Genomic DNA, 16,122 nt, shown 5'->3' with positions numbered 1-16,122 from the left:
AGGTGATATTTATATGCTGTACTTCATATATTCAAAACCTGAAACCACAACATGGAATGAACTAGGTGATTAATGATAAACATACATAATTATAAACACACAGCCATCCCTGATGCCAGTTCTCATTTTATTAATGATTTATTCTTACAGTGATCACACTGCATTTAATTCTGTTCACATTTCTGTTCCTCTACTGTATATGTTTCTTGGGAGCAGGGGTCATGTTTCAAGCTTTGGATCCCCAGCATCTATGACAGTGTCTGATACATAGTGGGCTGAGTGATAACTAAATACAGATATAATTACATTGTAGTTATGTATTAATTGTTAGTGGCTTCTTACTACGTACTTTTGGATACTCTTGGCTCTTTTAGTTGATGGCAGTGATTCTGACCTGGTTCTATATAGGATCCAATGTTTATTTCATTATTCTACTACTCAATGTTCTCCAATGATATTTAGTATCCTGTTCTGGTTTATGGTTCACACATATCTTGTGATATTTTTTCACTTCTCAATTATTAGAGCCGAGCACTCTGCAGTTGTTTGAAATTCAGCATTATAATGGTGTTTCTACAATAGTCCTGTATCTTTTGTCTAAGGAACATGGGTGGGCTTCTCTTCATGTGTTTTGCTCTTTGCCCTGCTGCAGTGGGTGACGGAGGAGGAATAGGACAGGTGTGCACAGTTTCGGGTAGAGAAAGAGAAGCTTTTGCAATGAGAGGGGTCCGGATGGTCTCCTACCACGGATCACAGATACTTGTTCAGGATTACTTATACCTTGAACTTTCAGCCAGCCTTCCTTTCCTGATCTAAGGAAAGCAGTCAGGATCACAACTATCCTCGTAACTTCCCAGCTGGGGTTTTACTGTATTTAATTCTGTGTATGGAATTCATCGCAAACAGTTTCTGATTTTATGCTGCGGACCAGCGCAGCGCCTAATAATGGTGCGGAATTAAGGAAACAGACTTTTTTTTTAAAAAAGATGGGACCGAGGGGACTCTTCAAATGCTGATGGCAATATCTGAGTGGCCCATAGCCCCAGTTTGCTTTATTATATAGGCATATGCAAATCAAGGAAGTCTTTGATACAAAGTTACACATCTGAGGCTAAAACAGGAATCCCCCCACCATGCATAAGTGAAATCAACCAACATCTGAACAAACAAAGAGGAAGAGGAAGGGCATATAAATTGCTTCCAGCAACTTAAGGAGGCAAGTGAAGTGGGTGCAAATACTCAGCATCGTAGCCAATATGGAGGTGCAGGGGGAGGAATTTAGCCTTTTGCTAAACCTCGAATCTACAATGGCGTTTTGCCATTTACAGTCCACAACAATTTTACATCATAAATGTAGCTTCCTACAGGGAAATGTACATGAAAGATAAATCATCTAGATGATAAAGTACATTACTTTGGTTACATTTTAAAGAATTGGTAAAAGACAGTAGAGCTCTGATTTATATGAGTAAAAACATTACTTAAAAGTATCTGCATTAAATATGTACATATACACATTACATCATATGTAATAGCTCTTGGGCAGTTCAAAATTAATGATTGATGCAAAGCCCTCTTAATTTTTAGAAGTAAGTCTTTCATATCTTACCACTCAAATGCTGTTTTATGACTCTGAGATATCACCACACTGTTCAAGTAGCTTATTTTCATGGACAGTATTTTTTTCACAGTACTAGAGTCTACTTCCTCTGACATCTACATGGTGACCCATGAGACAGTTTACAAAGCTGACTTAATTCAATAAACATTTTCCCCCTAAAACTTTAGAAATAGAAGGCCAGTTTGCTAAAGATTTATACGAAGAGAAAATATTTAACACGTCACTTGTCATGTTGTAGAAATGTTAATAATCGGACTTTACTATTTATTTAGATACATGTTTATTATACACGGTTGTTCAATAACTATGCATTTGTGAAAAAATAGCTATATTTAAAAATTAACATCAGTGTGCAAATGAAGATAAAATACTAAACAGGTAAAGTAACATTTATGCAGATTTAAATGAATATTTAGTGATGATGAGATATACCATAGGGATGAATCACACTGGAGGTATAACTGTGACCGTGCAACGCTTGTAACACGTGTAACTTCTGCCTTGGGCACAGGGAAGCAGCTGGGACTGCCTCAGGCAGAGACCTGTGCTCAGCTTTATCTGCCCGTTAGCATGGCTGCCACACTGAACACTTGGGCACCTGAGCTCAGGTAATCAAGCCTCCAAAGCAGTGTTGCTACAGTGTTTACAGAAGATCACATGCATTAGGACCTACTGGATGGTCTGGGACCTACCTCGGATTTACTCAGTTTCAATCTCTGAAGGCAGTGTCAAGCAAAGTTTTAGCTAGCCCTTCAGGTATGTCTTCCAAACTCTAAAATTTGAGAACCATTGTCCTGGAGGTTTTGATCTCTCTGGTGATCTGCCTGACTTGTTTGATTTTCTAGCTCACTCATCTGACATTTTCCTTATGACAGACTTTAGCACTCCTGACTTTTACCTAGCAATCTAATTCTTGTAGCCATACCTTATTTCAATTTCTCCTATAAATTTTGTACCCTGTCTTTTTTATCCTTAACCCCAAAAACTCTCCTGGCGTTTCTAGGTAAATGAAAAAAAAAAATGCACGTAATTTTCAAAGTATCATAAGCTTCATATGTTGCAAAGATAAAGCTACGATATATATATTTACTTCAGAGAAAGGTAGATTTTAGAATATTTATAGTAGTAACCCTTTTATGATATAACAGATTATCTTCCTGCCTTGGCTTTTATGGGGCACTATAAGGTAAATTACAGTAGTTTGTACCTTCTGTAAAATTGCTATTAATAAAGCCCCTTCTTACAATGTTGTGTAGGGCCCTTGTGTAGAAAGCAATGTGATGTTTCCTTTTTTTAAACTTTAAATACTATTCTATCTTAGGTTTTCTTCTAAGGTATGGATGACGTTTAACTATAAATAAGAAATCATTGCTACTGGAATTGGGATTTATATTCATATTCAATTACAGTTTTTGCTCTACTATCACATGACAAAGCATGCGAAATTCTATAAATGTTTGACAGCTCTCCATTTATAATCTACCCTAACGATGGAAAGAAAGAGCAAATTATTTACAATTTAAAATGTATTTTATAATATAGACACTCAAATTAGCACAATAAAACTGTCTTAATTAACTTCCCATAGGGAACTTTCTTATTATATCAACTATCATTTTAACTTAAATTTTTTAATTAATCAGAATAAATATATCAGTTATTGTGGACATGTGATATTTAAAATTAATGTTCTGAGTTTTAAGTATCAAAAATAAAAATTAAACCATTAAGTTTAAAAAGAATTAGAAATTCACCCCTACATTTAAAGAGACTAGACATATTTAAAATTAAAGTATTCTTGTAGACAGAGCACACTTACCAGATTTCTACTGAAAGTTTCGTTTTTATAAAAATCCAACTCAGTGCCTTAGTTTTGATAGTTTAAGTTGAGGTTATAGAAACAAGAAAATGGCAATATTTATCATTGCTCAAAATAGATACTTACGCCTGTGTTCTCCTCAGTGGGTAGTTTCCTCTCGGAATGAATCAGGCACCCAGGCCCTTCCCTCCTGTGGCTCTTCTCAACTGTCAATGGTTCACACTTGTGTTGAGAATCAGTTTTGTCACTGAATCATATGACTTTAGTGGGCACTCAAGGTTTATTTAATGAATGTGTATGTCTTTGCCAACTTTTAATAATGATGCTGAAACACTCCCGTGGAAGGTTATTCTCTTTAAATATGTAGATTTCTTCTTTTACTTCTTTTCTTTTTCCTCTCCATCCTAGGGGTGGGTCCATAAACTGAGTCCTGCTAAAATATAGATGGGTTCTTATTCTTTGTCATGTGTCCATGTAGCTCTTTCCCCAGACCAGGGAAAAACAGGGGGAAGAAAGGAATATTAAGAATGTTAATGTTATTAACCAGTTTGAAATCATTTTATTTTTAAAGAACATAGGTAAGGTGTCATATGCTTATGTATGCCTACATAAGTGAAATAGCTAAAAGAGACCCAGAATCTCTTTTAACAGTAGTTGTATGGTCTGAGACCAACCAGGAGGAGACTGGAAGGAAAGGAGACGTATGTTCAGTTTATAAATACTGTATTTGTGCTGTTTGAACTGTTATCCTGTTTGTATATTGCACCTTTAATTAAAAATGAATATACTTTTAAGGAAAAAAAAAGAACAACACATGAAATTTTCTATTAAGTAATCTGACAGTCTCTCCATTTTTTCTGACTTAGGGCTCCAGCATTACTGACACGTGCACTGAAATGCTCATGTGTGGAGTCCTACTGAAAATTTCTTCTGGAAATATTCAAGAGCGGGTGTTTTTTCTTTTTGATAATCTTTTGGTATATTGCAAAAGAAAACACAGGTAAGAGGATAAACAGGTAACACTTTAGAAACTGTGTATCCATCTCACAGTTTCGACCTTTTCCTCTTTGGTCTTGGGAACTCATGGTTTCATCAGTCAATTCCAGACAGCCTGTTCTATGATCTTGCAACACCAAACTGAAATGTGACTGTCATCCAATGACACTGCCTTCCCAGGAGCCCTTTAGAGAAAAGATATTTTGGTTGTTGTTCCTGTACCCCTACCTTAGACCCTGTAGGACAGGTGGATGTGTCTGCTTTCTTTCCTAATGCTGCTTCCCAGCCACTTCCTTCTTTTCCTTTAAGAATCCCAGCACACGTGAAATTCAGGCCATTAGTCCTTCTTATTTAGTAGCTTTCTTGGTTCGTTGCCTCATACAGAACACTTCATGTCTCCCTGCCACACACGAATTCAGTGATCACTTCAGCTCTTGTACCACTATCTAGTATTTTCTTGCTTACCATTTTTGTGTTCAAAACCCATATGGATGATCTGTTTGGTATTTGGACCTGAAAATCTGCAGGCCCTTCACCTGCAATGATATTCTACTTCTTATACCTGAGCCACCTGTCCTGTGAGCATCCCTTTACTTTGTCAACACTAACAGTTATAAAAATTGAAATCTTGATTGTAAGCATCCCACTCTGCTCCACTGAGCTGCTCGTGCCAAAGTCATCATTCACCTCTGTGTTTTCTAAGGAAGTGAACACTTTCCTGTCCTGTAAGGTTTTACTTGTTTTCTCAGCAGTATTTAGCTTAGTTGAGCACTTCTTCCTTCTTAGAACATTTTCATATCTTTATTTTATATAAAATAAAGAGCATAAATTATAGGGCAGTAAATGGAAAAGTATGGGACCGGTTAGGAGACAACCACTGTCACCCAGGGAGGAGGTACTGATGGACTGGCTTAGGGTAGGTAACAAGATGTGGAAGATTTTTGTATATTTTAAATGTAGAATCAAATGTAGATTTTCTAATGGCTTGGATATGGGAGGATAAGGGAACAATAGCTTTGGGTTCTGACTCCTATGTTTTGGAATCAGGGAGACTAGTGGATGGAGACAACTGAGAGAGGAGCAGTTTTAGGAGACGGAATCAAGAAATTTTCTTTTAATTAATTATTTTTTCAATTACAGTTTACATTCACTATTATCTTGTATTGGTTTCAAGTGTACAGCCTAGTGGTTAGACAAGCATATACTAACAAAGTGATCCACTGATATTTCCAGTTCCCCACTGGCACCATGCCTAGTTATTACAGTGTTATTGACAATGTTTTCTATGCTGTACTTCACATTTCAGTGAGAAAATCAAGAATTCTATTTCTTCCATGTTGCACTGGCTTTTTCACCTTCCTAGTTGCTTTTGCCTCCAAGTTTTTCATGGCTGGGTTCTTCATGTCTTTTATTTATTTATTTTTATTTATTTATTTATTTATTTTTTTGTATTTTTCTGAAGCTGGAAACGGGGAGAGACAGTCAGACAGACTCCCGCATGCGCCCGACCGGGATCCACCCGGCACGCCCACCATGGGGCGCCGCTCTGCCCACCAGGGGGCGATGCTCTGCCCCTCCGGGGGTGTCGCTGTGCCGCGACCAGAGCCACTCTAGCGCCTGGGGCAGAGGCCAAGGAGCCATCCCCAGCGCCCGGGCCATCTTTGCTCCAATGGAGCCTTGGCTGCGGGAGGGGAAGAGAGAGACAGAGAGGAAGGAGGGGGGGTGGGGGGTGGAGAAGCAAATGGGCTCTTCTCCTATGTGCCCTGGCCGGGAATCGAACCCGGGTCCCCCGCATGCCAGGCCGACGCTCTACCGCTGAGCCAACCGGCCAGGGCTCTTCATGTCTTTTAGATCTCATTTAAATATCATCTCTTCAGAAATATCTTCCCTGACCACCCCATCCAACATAGCCTACCAACTTCTATATCAATATCTGGAAAGTGCATGCTGATATTTTCTACATAATTTATTTGTTTATTTCCTGCCACCTTTATAAGATTAGACTGTAAGATCCATAAGAACAAGGGTCTTGCTACTTTTCCTTTGCTATTTCCCCAGAGACTGGAACAGACCTGCCAGGTAATAGATATCAAGATATATTTGTTGAATAAGTGAAGAAATGATTGAATGAAGGCAACCCAAGCCTTGATAGAGCTTAGCCATCATTAGTTTAATGTGATAATATTAGTGTTATTGGTTGTTTCCTTGAAATTTTGGGAAAAGTTTTTGCAGGTCCATTAAGCAAAATAGTAGAGTTGCACTTTATTGGAAAATTTCCTGAGCCTTGTTGTGCTTGTTTTTTACTATATCTAGTAGAAACATTAGTTTTGATGAAGTTGTATCAGGTACCTCGATAAAAGGAAACAGGTTAGAGTCAAAATATAATATATTATAGTCATTTTATTGGGCTTAATGGGCTTTTAAGAAAAAATTGCTGTTTACCACATGTGAAAAGGAACCTTTTTTTTTTCTTGTATGCGCTTCCAAATTCTTTGGTAACAAGATTGAGATTAATAGAAATAGGCTTTAGGAAAATGTAGAAAAGGCTGTTAATTTAATTTTGTGTAACTAATTAAAAAATTGTAATACAATTCAAGTAATTTATTTTTTCTAGCTTTATTGAGGTATAATTAAGAAATGAAATTGTAAGGTATTTAGAGTATATAGCATGATGATTTGATATACATAATATGTTGTGAAAGGATTTTCCCATTGAGTTAATTGACATATCTGTCTAGGTACAGTTATTAATGGCATTCATTTAGAATCATATTTTTTGTTACACTCTTATCATATATATATGTATATATATATATATTGTGTGTGTATATATATATATATGTATATATATATGCCTGCCTTTAAGTTCAAAAGTTTTGTGAGTAAAAATTGTACAAATGATGATATTATTTATGGAATCATGGCATTAATATTGAAATGAGGTAAACAACAGGAAAGGTTTTATAAAATTAAAATCTTGCAGTTTAGCAAATGTCCTTAATGTATGTATAGCATGGGCAAAATACATAGTGATTAGAAATGGAATCACTAAATAAATCTGTGTCCATCCCTTTCTGAATGATGGTACTGTGAATCAACCATCTGTTTTCTCATTTAAAAATACTTCATTTCCTTGCCATGTACTGTCTAAGCTCTAATGATCCTTCAGAAAGTATGAATAAACTGAACCTTTTCCAGCTTCCATAATGTTATAATTGCAAGAACCAGGGACCTGATATATTTATTTCAATTTTAGAGTTATATTCATTAAAGACAACAGTGCTTACAGGCATTCCAGATCTCCATATTTTTAAACATTTTTAATCTTAGAATAAACTAGTATTTTAAAATGTATTATGTAGTTTTTGATACACATGACTGCTTAGTTTACTTGTTTATGAGATTTGTATTTGAGATACTATTGTGTATTTTGTTGTCTGCAACTTATATTTTGAGTACAATGTGCTTTTTAAACTATACTCCATGTGCATAGCAATAGTTTATTCATCTTTACTGCTGCATAATATTCCATTGGTTGAATACAATGCATTTAATTAATAACAATTTATTCATTCTCCTAGCCCTGGACTTGTGGGTTCTTTCTCGTTTTTCTATTATTGTGGACATTCTTGTATGTGTATCCTGGTGACCATTAAAACACATAATTAGAAAGGAAATTATAGCCTCAACATATGCAAATACTTGACAATACAACATAGAGTAAAATTATTTTCAAATCATAGATGTTTTAATCTCTAAAATCCAATAGAGCCATTTTCTTAAGGGACCAAAGATCAATTTGAACTAATTGTTACAGTATAGATAAGACACGTACTAGAGCTTCACATTGACTGTTATCATCTGTAGGTCAAGAGGAATATAAAAGCCTATGCAGAGTTAGCAGCAGAATAACAAAGAAAATTATTACTTTGGAAAATAGGTCCCAATGAAAGATTCCATGCCATGATTATTTCCCTATGATTAAAATTGTCATTAAGGACATTAGGCTTTTCAAAATATGATTGGTTTTAAGTATGATGTATCAACTTATAAGAAATTCTTTTTTGCAACACACCATGATATGATTTCCTACCAGAGAGAATATGTGGTTACCTGCATATCAGCTGGCTCTGCATTCTTTATCTTCGGCCTCCAGTGATGCCAACTTTCATAGCTACCTGGCTCCAATCCCTGATTTATAGCATTTGTCTAGGCTTATGAATGAAAGGCATTTAGAGGTTGCTTTAGATGAATATGAGAGCGCAAGATCGTGAAGGCCTGGAGCTGACATACCCTCAGTCAAATAAATTAATCATTTTCGTTTTCTTTACTAGTGATGAAGGACGGTAAAATTTGATGAGGGTTTAGACTGATAAGCAGGAATATATACTCTATTCCAAAGAAGGAAGTCAGGGACTGTGAAGATACCTTGTGACACCTCCCTGTACCCACCCTTTCCACTCCATAGCAGGCATCTAACTACCAAGGAGAAGAGGAAAGGGAACACTGAGTTGGTGTACCGTCACAGCTTAACTTTGCTAGGTGTGTCTGTATTACACAGTCAATGAATAATTATTTCAGTATATTAAATTGATAGCCAGGCTTGTGTCAATAAGTCAACCTAAATAGTTTAGCTCATTTGAAATCGCTTGATTGACTAGGTATTCTTTAATTATCATGAATCTTTCTTTGGAATCTTTGCGTTTACATTTAATTGAGAAGACCCAGTTTTTAAAATACTATCTTCTGAATGTTCAGTGATTCATCTATAAACATATGTTATTACAAAGTTCTTTTTTTTTTTTTTTTTACTTTATGTTACATACTTTTAAAGATGAAAGGCCAGTACTGGATCTACAATACACAAGGTTTTGAAATTTTTGGACTATTTTGAAAATAAATAAGAACTTTATGAAAGATTATAAATGTAATAAGAAACTCAACCAGTATACAATTATATAGGAAACAATATAGGAACACTGTTTTCAGCTTAAGACCCTCCTAGCAGAGTCCATTTCTTTGCAGAGGGATAATAAGAACTGATTGATTTTAGCAGGGATTGAAAAAATGGGAATTACCAGCTACTTACTGAAAAATGAGAGATGAAGGTGAAAGAAATCAAATGAAACTTCAACCAACTACTAGTGTCTGTGAGTTTGGTTGGGTGCCTTTGATGTCCCACATTAAGCAAAAGCACGTATTTACCCCCCACCTATATATTGTTTTGAGCCCAGAGATTCAGTTTCTTTTAAAAATGAGAATAAATTGCATCCTGTAAAGCAACCAGTGCTGTTATGAATGGAAGGACATAAGTAAAAAATACCAAGAGTCTAATATTTGATATTGTTGATCGAATTGGTATCTCTTTTTCAAAGATTCGCTTAAGTTATATTGCTTCAGCATTGTTTTCCATTAAGTAGAGTAATGATGATTTCTTGTGATTTCATTTCTTTGTAAGACGATTGAAGAATAGCAAGACTTCTACAGATGGACATCGGTACCTTTTTCGTGGCCGGATCAATACAGAGGTGATGGAAGTGGAGAATGTGGATGATGGCACAGGTAGCGATTAGTAGATTTAAAATGAAAGGCCAATGGTAAACCCCCTCAGAGGACAGACTGCTCTCTTGAATAATTCACACGCAGTGCATTAGAGCCTAGAAATACTTTGTTAGGTAGAGCAGTCAGAGGAAAAAGAAAAAAGGGAGAGGGAGACTATTGTCAAAATGGAAAATTGTAGTTGATTGAAACACACTAATATTAAACACAGATATAAGAAATAGCTGAACAGGAATGTCATAGACACAGTTCCTAGTCCAGAGAATGTGCATGCAGAAAATCCTTAATGAATGAATGGATTTTCTTTAAGTTATTCCATATCTTATAAGTATATATATGACATTGATTGCTATGATATATTCAATATAGAATATAGCAAACTCTAGATTTATTTTAACTACACAGTTGTTATTAATATAAACAGGTTGTCAATTGGCTAGTGTGAGAAAGTTGTGGATGGAGGTGGTTTGTGTAATTTTAAGTGCTTACTTTAAGTTTTTAGTTCACAAAGATAGTAAATTTTTGCTCTGTATGGACTTTTATAAGTAAATTTGGGAGATCATGATTAATCACAAACGTTAAGTAAGATGAAGTTAAAATAAATTATTATTTACTATTTGAAAAAAGTTCTCAAACTATGAATGCTTAGTAAATTAAATCACTTTTAAACCCCAAAGATTTTAATTAGAATTTCAAAAGCATGCTTCTAAGAGAAAAGACAAGAAAATATAAAATATATTAATTGTTGATAAATGACTTTTATTCCCATATAGAGAAATATCTTTGTAATTTTCAGTTTAAACATGGTACTGGGGCTCAGATCAGCTCCCCCTCCCACCTGCCTTTGTTGTCATCCCTGGGTCTCAGAGGGGAGAGGACTTTATAATCTGTCAGGAATATAAGTTTGCAAGTGCTCACTTATTTGTCCTTTCTCTACCTTATTAGCATCCTAAAAAAACTGTCCAGTACTTAAAATAGTAAACTGTGGTTGCCACAGGTAAGGGAAAGAGACATGCAATGCACAGAATTCAGATGGTGCCTGAAACAGGGCACTTTCCGCGGGAACCAAGTCGTGCTGTGGAGGTGCTCCTTGTTGCCAGTGGTGGCATGGAGGTGAGGAGCTGTCAGTCAGCAGGACCAGGGAGAAACCCCACATTTCAAATCCCCGTCTGTGCCGCAGACTACAGCACGGCGGCAGAATCTCCTGTAATCACACGGGGACCTAAGCAGGCTATCTTTCCACGACCGGTTGTGTGTGTTAGTTTGTGTAAGTGACACTCATTTTTAAGGCTCTCTAAGGAGATAGTTTAGTGACACATAGAAATGCTACCTGTCTAAAATGTGAACAGTTCTCCTGTTTCAATAACCTAAATGCTCAAGAGAACACCCAACGCCCACATTTGGCTTGAGGTGGGAGGAAGCGAGACCGAAGAAGGCACACTCACACCTCCACGCTGCTCTTGGTTGCCTTGTCTCACCCGGGGAACCTCCTCTCCCCTGTGGCTTCAGCACTGTCTTTGTCTTTTTCCCTTTTCCAATGGGGGCAGAGCTCCTGCATCTCCCTTTCTTCCTTCTCCCTCGCATGATGTGGTTGTGAGCATTTGTACCATCTGCCCTGATTGTCTAAATGAATTTTGTATTGATTACTATGGTTACTGTGCTCATGGGAAACGGGCACTAGATATTGACATGTAAGAATCCAGGGCCTTTGGAGGGTTGGGCATGAAAGCTGTCCTGAGTGTGTCTATGTCAGATGTGAGGGAGTGACACAGCCCACGAGGAGTGGTGATGTTAGAAATGTTCCATTATTGAGCACTGAATGCATTCAGTGCATAAGCATTTTGTTAACTTCTTAGCTTTTGTTCTTTACCACACACATATAAGGCAAAGATATTTCGAAGAATTCAGTGGTTTTGGAGCTTTGGTGAATTGAACGATTGCATTGCTATAATAGGATATGTAACATTGGCTCGTTCCCTTTGCTGTTATTTCCAGCTGATTTCCACAGCAGCGGCCACATTGTGGTGAACGGCTGGAAGATACACAACACAGCAAAGAATAAATGGTTTGTGTGCATGGCAAAAACGCCCGAAGAGAAGCATGAATGGTTTGAGGCTATTCTGAAAGAAAGAGAAAGAAGAAAAGGTGGGTATGTGAACTGGGCACTATTAAACTATGTGAAGATTCTGCCTTGGCAGAAAAACAGATAGTGGGCAAAAGTTATGAGAAAGAAAATAGGTATATTTATATTCACTTGAATATTCTATGTGGATTATGGTGGAAGCCCCATGCTAAAATATTTTTTTTAATACTTCCAATATTGTTACTTTCTAAAGTAAAAGAATAACCTTATTTAGTTAACAAAATAATTATATTGTGATTGGCGTGTCTTTTAACTGGTGTCTTAGTCCATTGGGGCTGCTGTAACAGAATACTGTGGGCTAAGTGGCTTATAAACAACAGAGATTTATTTTTCACAGTTCTGGAGGCTGGGAAGTCCAAGATCATGACGCTGCAGATTCTGTGTTCTGTGACAGCCCACTTCCTCATGCAAGGCTTCATACTGTGGCCTCACAGGCAGAAGGAGCGAGAGGGATCTCTGGAGTCTCTTTTATAAGGGAACTAATCACTGGGGCTTAGGTTTTCACATAAGAATTAGGGGGGCACACGAGCATTCAGTCTACTGCTTTAAAATCTGTTCATTTCTCTTTGCATTTTATTCTTGCCATTTCTAAAGCATTATCACAGAATTTTTCTTTTAGAGACAAGCTTCAAAAATACACAGTGTTACAGGGCCTCCAACAATTGTGCTCTGTGCATTTAATAGTACACTGAAAATGCTTAGATTGAATATATTAGTGTCCTAATTATAGAATAAGGCACTTTGGATTTATATTAACTTTTAAAAAATGTTATAATACCATTGAATATAATGTAACCAATAAGGAGCATGTTCACATGTGGCGGCCTAACTCAAATTTGTTTTTAGTGTTTATAACAAGATTTGCAGTAAGTATTTGGTCTGGCAATATTCAGTTGTGCGGACTTTGTCTGCAAGTAACCTTATTTCTGTAATTCATCTAGGAAATAGAAATGCTCGTATAACTATTAGTTTCTTTATCAAATTTGATAAGAAACATGAGAGTGTTTATTCCTTTCCCCAGAGATCTAGGAATGAAACATTTCATTGTTGATAAAATCTTAGAACACAAAGAGCCCTTTCCATCTTCAGTTATTTTCCCTTGAAGAACACACAAAATTTCTTCAAGGGAAAATATCTGAAGATGGAAATACCCCTAGTACACAGTTGTGTAAGAATTTCCAAAGCATTTTCAAATACTCTTTTAGTTGATGAAGAATGAAAAACCAGAAGGATTTTTTAAGACTAAGATTATGAACTCCTAAGTTTTGTTGAATCTAGCAATTACTTAAAATATAACAATATTTAAAAGATAAATTGAATTTTTCATGAAATTGAAACTTTATTTTTTTTTTTTCAGAATGGCTATGCATGTAGATATACCCAAAAACCCCTAAAAAAAGTGGAGGGGGAGAAAGAATAAATAAAAGAATGAAAGCACATTCTATAAATCTTTGTATGTTAATAGACCAATTCCTTTTTTTTTTTTTTTTGTGACAGAGAGAGGGACAGATAGTGACAGACAGACAAGAAGGGAGAGAAATGAAAAGCATCAATTCTTTGTTGTAGCACCTCAGTTGTTCATTGATTGCTTCTCATATGTGCCTTGACTGGGGTACTACAGCAGATCAAGTGACCCCTTGCTCACACCAGTGACCTTGGGCTCAAGCCAGTGACCTTGAATATAAGCTGGTGAGCTGTGCTCAAACCAGATGAGCTCGCACTCAAGCCAGCGACCTCAGGGTTTTGAACCTTGGTCCTCTGAGTCCCAGTCCGATGCTCTATCTACTGTGCCACCACCTGGTCAGGCAATAGACCCAATTCTTAATGGGTTACTCACTATTGCTGACAAATTTTAATGGTTCTTACATTGTAAAAAATAAAATGTTAATAAGAAAATTTGTATCTAGAAGATTGAAAATAATTTGAGTATTTCTTCTTCTGCAAAAGTTTTTAATGAAAGTTCCATTGATTAAGTGTCAGTGTTCCCAAGATTTCTGCTTTGGCACTGGCCTCCTCTAAACTAGAGTCCTACCCTGGCTCATCTGTTCCAGCAAGATTGACTTCTACTTCTGCATTGCCAAGTTCTCAATCTTTATGTCTGGACTTGTCCTCTTTACTGGACTTCATACTTACGTATTCCATTGACCCCTGGATGCTACCTCAGTGTTCAAAGTCAGCCTGCTCAGTGCTGGGATCCTGTTTACCTGAAACTCCCTTTCTATTAGGCCTCCCCACACCATTCAGTAGTCATGTCAAAATCTGGAAGGCAGCCTGATTTCTTCTCTTGATTTCATACCTGCAATTAACCTTCTGATATGTCCCCCTAAATACTATATCATAGATATTTCTTAACTTTGTCCCTATTATTGTCTGTAGGGGCTCAAACTTGCCTGAACTTTTGCAGTTCCCTCCTAATGGTCTTCCTCTTTTTATTTTGTGTTATTATTTATTTAATTTTTATAATTGAATTTTATTGGAGTAACACTGATTAATACAATTATATGAATTTCAGGCGCCCAATTCTACAGTACATCTCTGTACAGTGTACTGTGTGTTCATACCCCAAAGTTAAGTCTTCGTCCATTACCATTTATCACCCCTATACCCTCCTCTACCCCCGCCCCCCACCTTGGCAATCACCACACTGTTGTCCGTGTCCATGAGGTTATTCTGGTCCTTTTTTTGCTCTTCCACCTCCCTCACCCAACCCCCTGCCAACAGCTGTCAGCCTGCTCTCTATGTGAGTCTGTTTCTGTTTTGTTTGTTAGTTCATTTTGCCCATTAGATTCCACAAATGAGTGAAATCATATGGTACTTGTCTTTCTCTGTTCCCTCTTTTAAACCTTTCCCCTTAAGCTTGTCCTCTGAGCTTAGTTTCCAAAGCAACAAAACATCCTTTCCTGCACTACCCTGACTTCTGCCCTCTGATTAAAACAAACATCTCCCTATTACTTAAGGAATGAAGGACCTGAACAGCAGCTGAGCAGTGTCCCTGCTCCAACCCACCGTTGCATCTCCTGTGCTCTCACCTAAACCCAGGGCTGCCTGTCTCTGCTGCTTCAGCTCAGTTAGCTCTTGTGACTCCTTTCTCTCTCTCTGCCAATCCTGTTCATACTTGTGCGTTCACACAGGACCCTTCTGTGAAGCCTTTCTGAACATTTTCAGATAAGGGAGCTGCTCTCAATGTGTCTCTATTGTATCACAATTTTCCCTCTGGGGCCACCCTGTCTGGCTGGGCTGACCAAGTCCTGCAGCGTGTCCATAGAGTGTGAGATACAGCTGCTCTCCCCTCACTGGCCAAACCAGGTACCTTTGAGGCACAGCTTGCACAGAGGTGTCAAATGGCCCTGGACATCTTATCTCGACTGTCTCCTTGTATCCCATGGGCTTCCTGAAAACCAACCCCTGTAGTACAGAGCTCTGTGTGCACAGCCCAGCACATGGAGACATGCAGTAAATGTGTGCTTAATGAAGGTGAGTGAATCAAGAGACATTATCAGTTACCTGTCCTTTGTTTCATTTTCAATAGGTTTAAAACTAGGAATGGAGCAAGACACCTGGGTGATGATCTCTGAACAGGGTGAGAAACTTTATAAAATGATGTGCAAACAGGGAAATCTGATCAAAGACAGGAAACGAAAACTGACTACGTTCCCTAAATGCTTTCTTGGAAGGTAAGATTGGTAGTCTGGGTGCATGTATCTATTTTTATATTTTCACTATCTTATGTTAATTTTCTTTATTTGGTTTTCTTTAAACAAAATTCTTCTAAGCATTCTTTGAATTTTTTTTTTTTTTTTGTATTTTTCTGAAGCTGGAAACGGGGAGAGACAGTCAGACAGACTCCCGCATACACCTGACCGGGATCCACCCGGCACGCCCACCAGGGGCGACGCTCTGCCCACCAGGGGGCGATGCTCTGCTCCTCCGGGGCGTCGCTCTGCCGAGACCAGAGCCACTCTAGCACCTGGGGCAGAGGCCAAG

General features: G+C 37.5%; 1 protein-coding gene across 1 annotated transcript in view; it reads left to right on the top strand.

Annotated features, from left to right (window-relative positions):
• Positions 1–16,122, top strand: part of PREX2 (phosphatidylinositol-3,4,5-trisphosphate dependent Rac exchange factor 2) — a 269,082-nt gene that overhangs the window by 97,231 nt on the left and 155,729 nt on the right. The window contains exons 8-11 of the mRNA XM_066378926.1: positions 4,307–4,440; positions 9,895–9,998; positions 11,991–12,140; positions 15,668–15,812. Of these exons, the coding sequence (XP_066235023.1) occupies positions 4,307–4,440; positions 9,895–9,998; positions 11,991–12,140; positions 15,668–15,812 (533 nt within the window). The remainder of the gene's footprint in view (positions 1–4,306; positions 4,441–9,894; positions 9,999–11,990; positions 12,141–15,667; positions 15,813–16,122) is intronic.

This window comes from Saccopteryx leptura, chromosome 3 (assembly GCF_036850995.1).
Source record: "Saccopteryx leptura isolate mSacLep1 chromosome 3, mSacLep1_pri_phased_curated, whole genome shotgun sequence".
Taxonomy (NCBI): Eukaryota; Metazoa; Chordata; class Mammalia; order Chiroptera; family Emballonuridae; genus Saccopteryx; species Saccopteryx leptura.
Note: the sequence above shows the minus strand (reverse complement) of the source record. Positions and strands in the feature narration are given on the sequence as shown.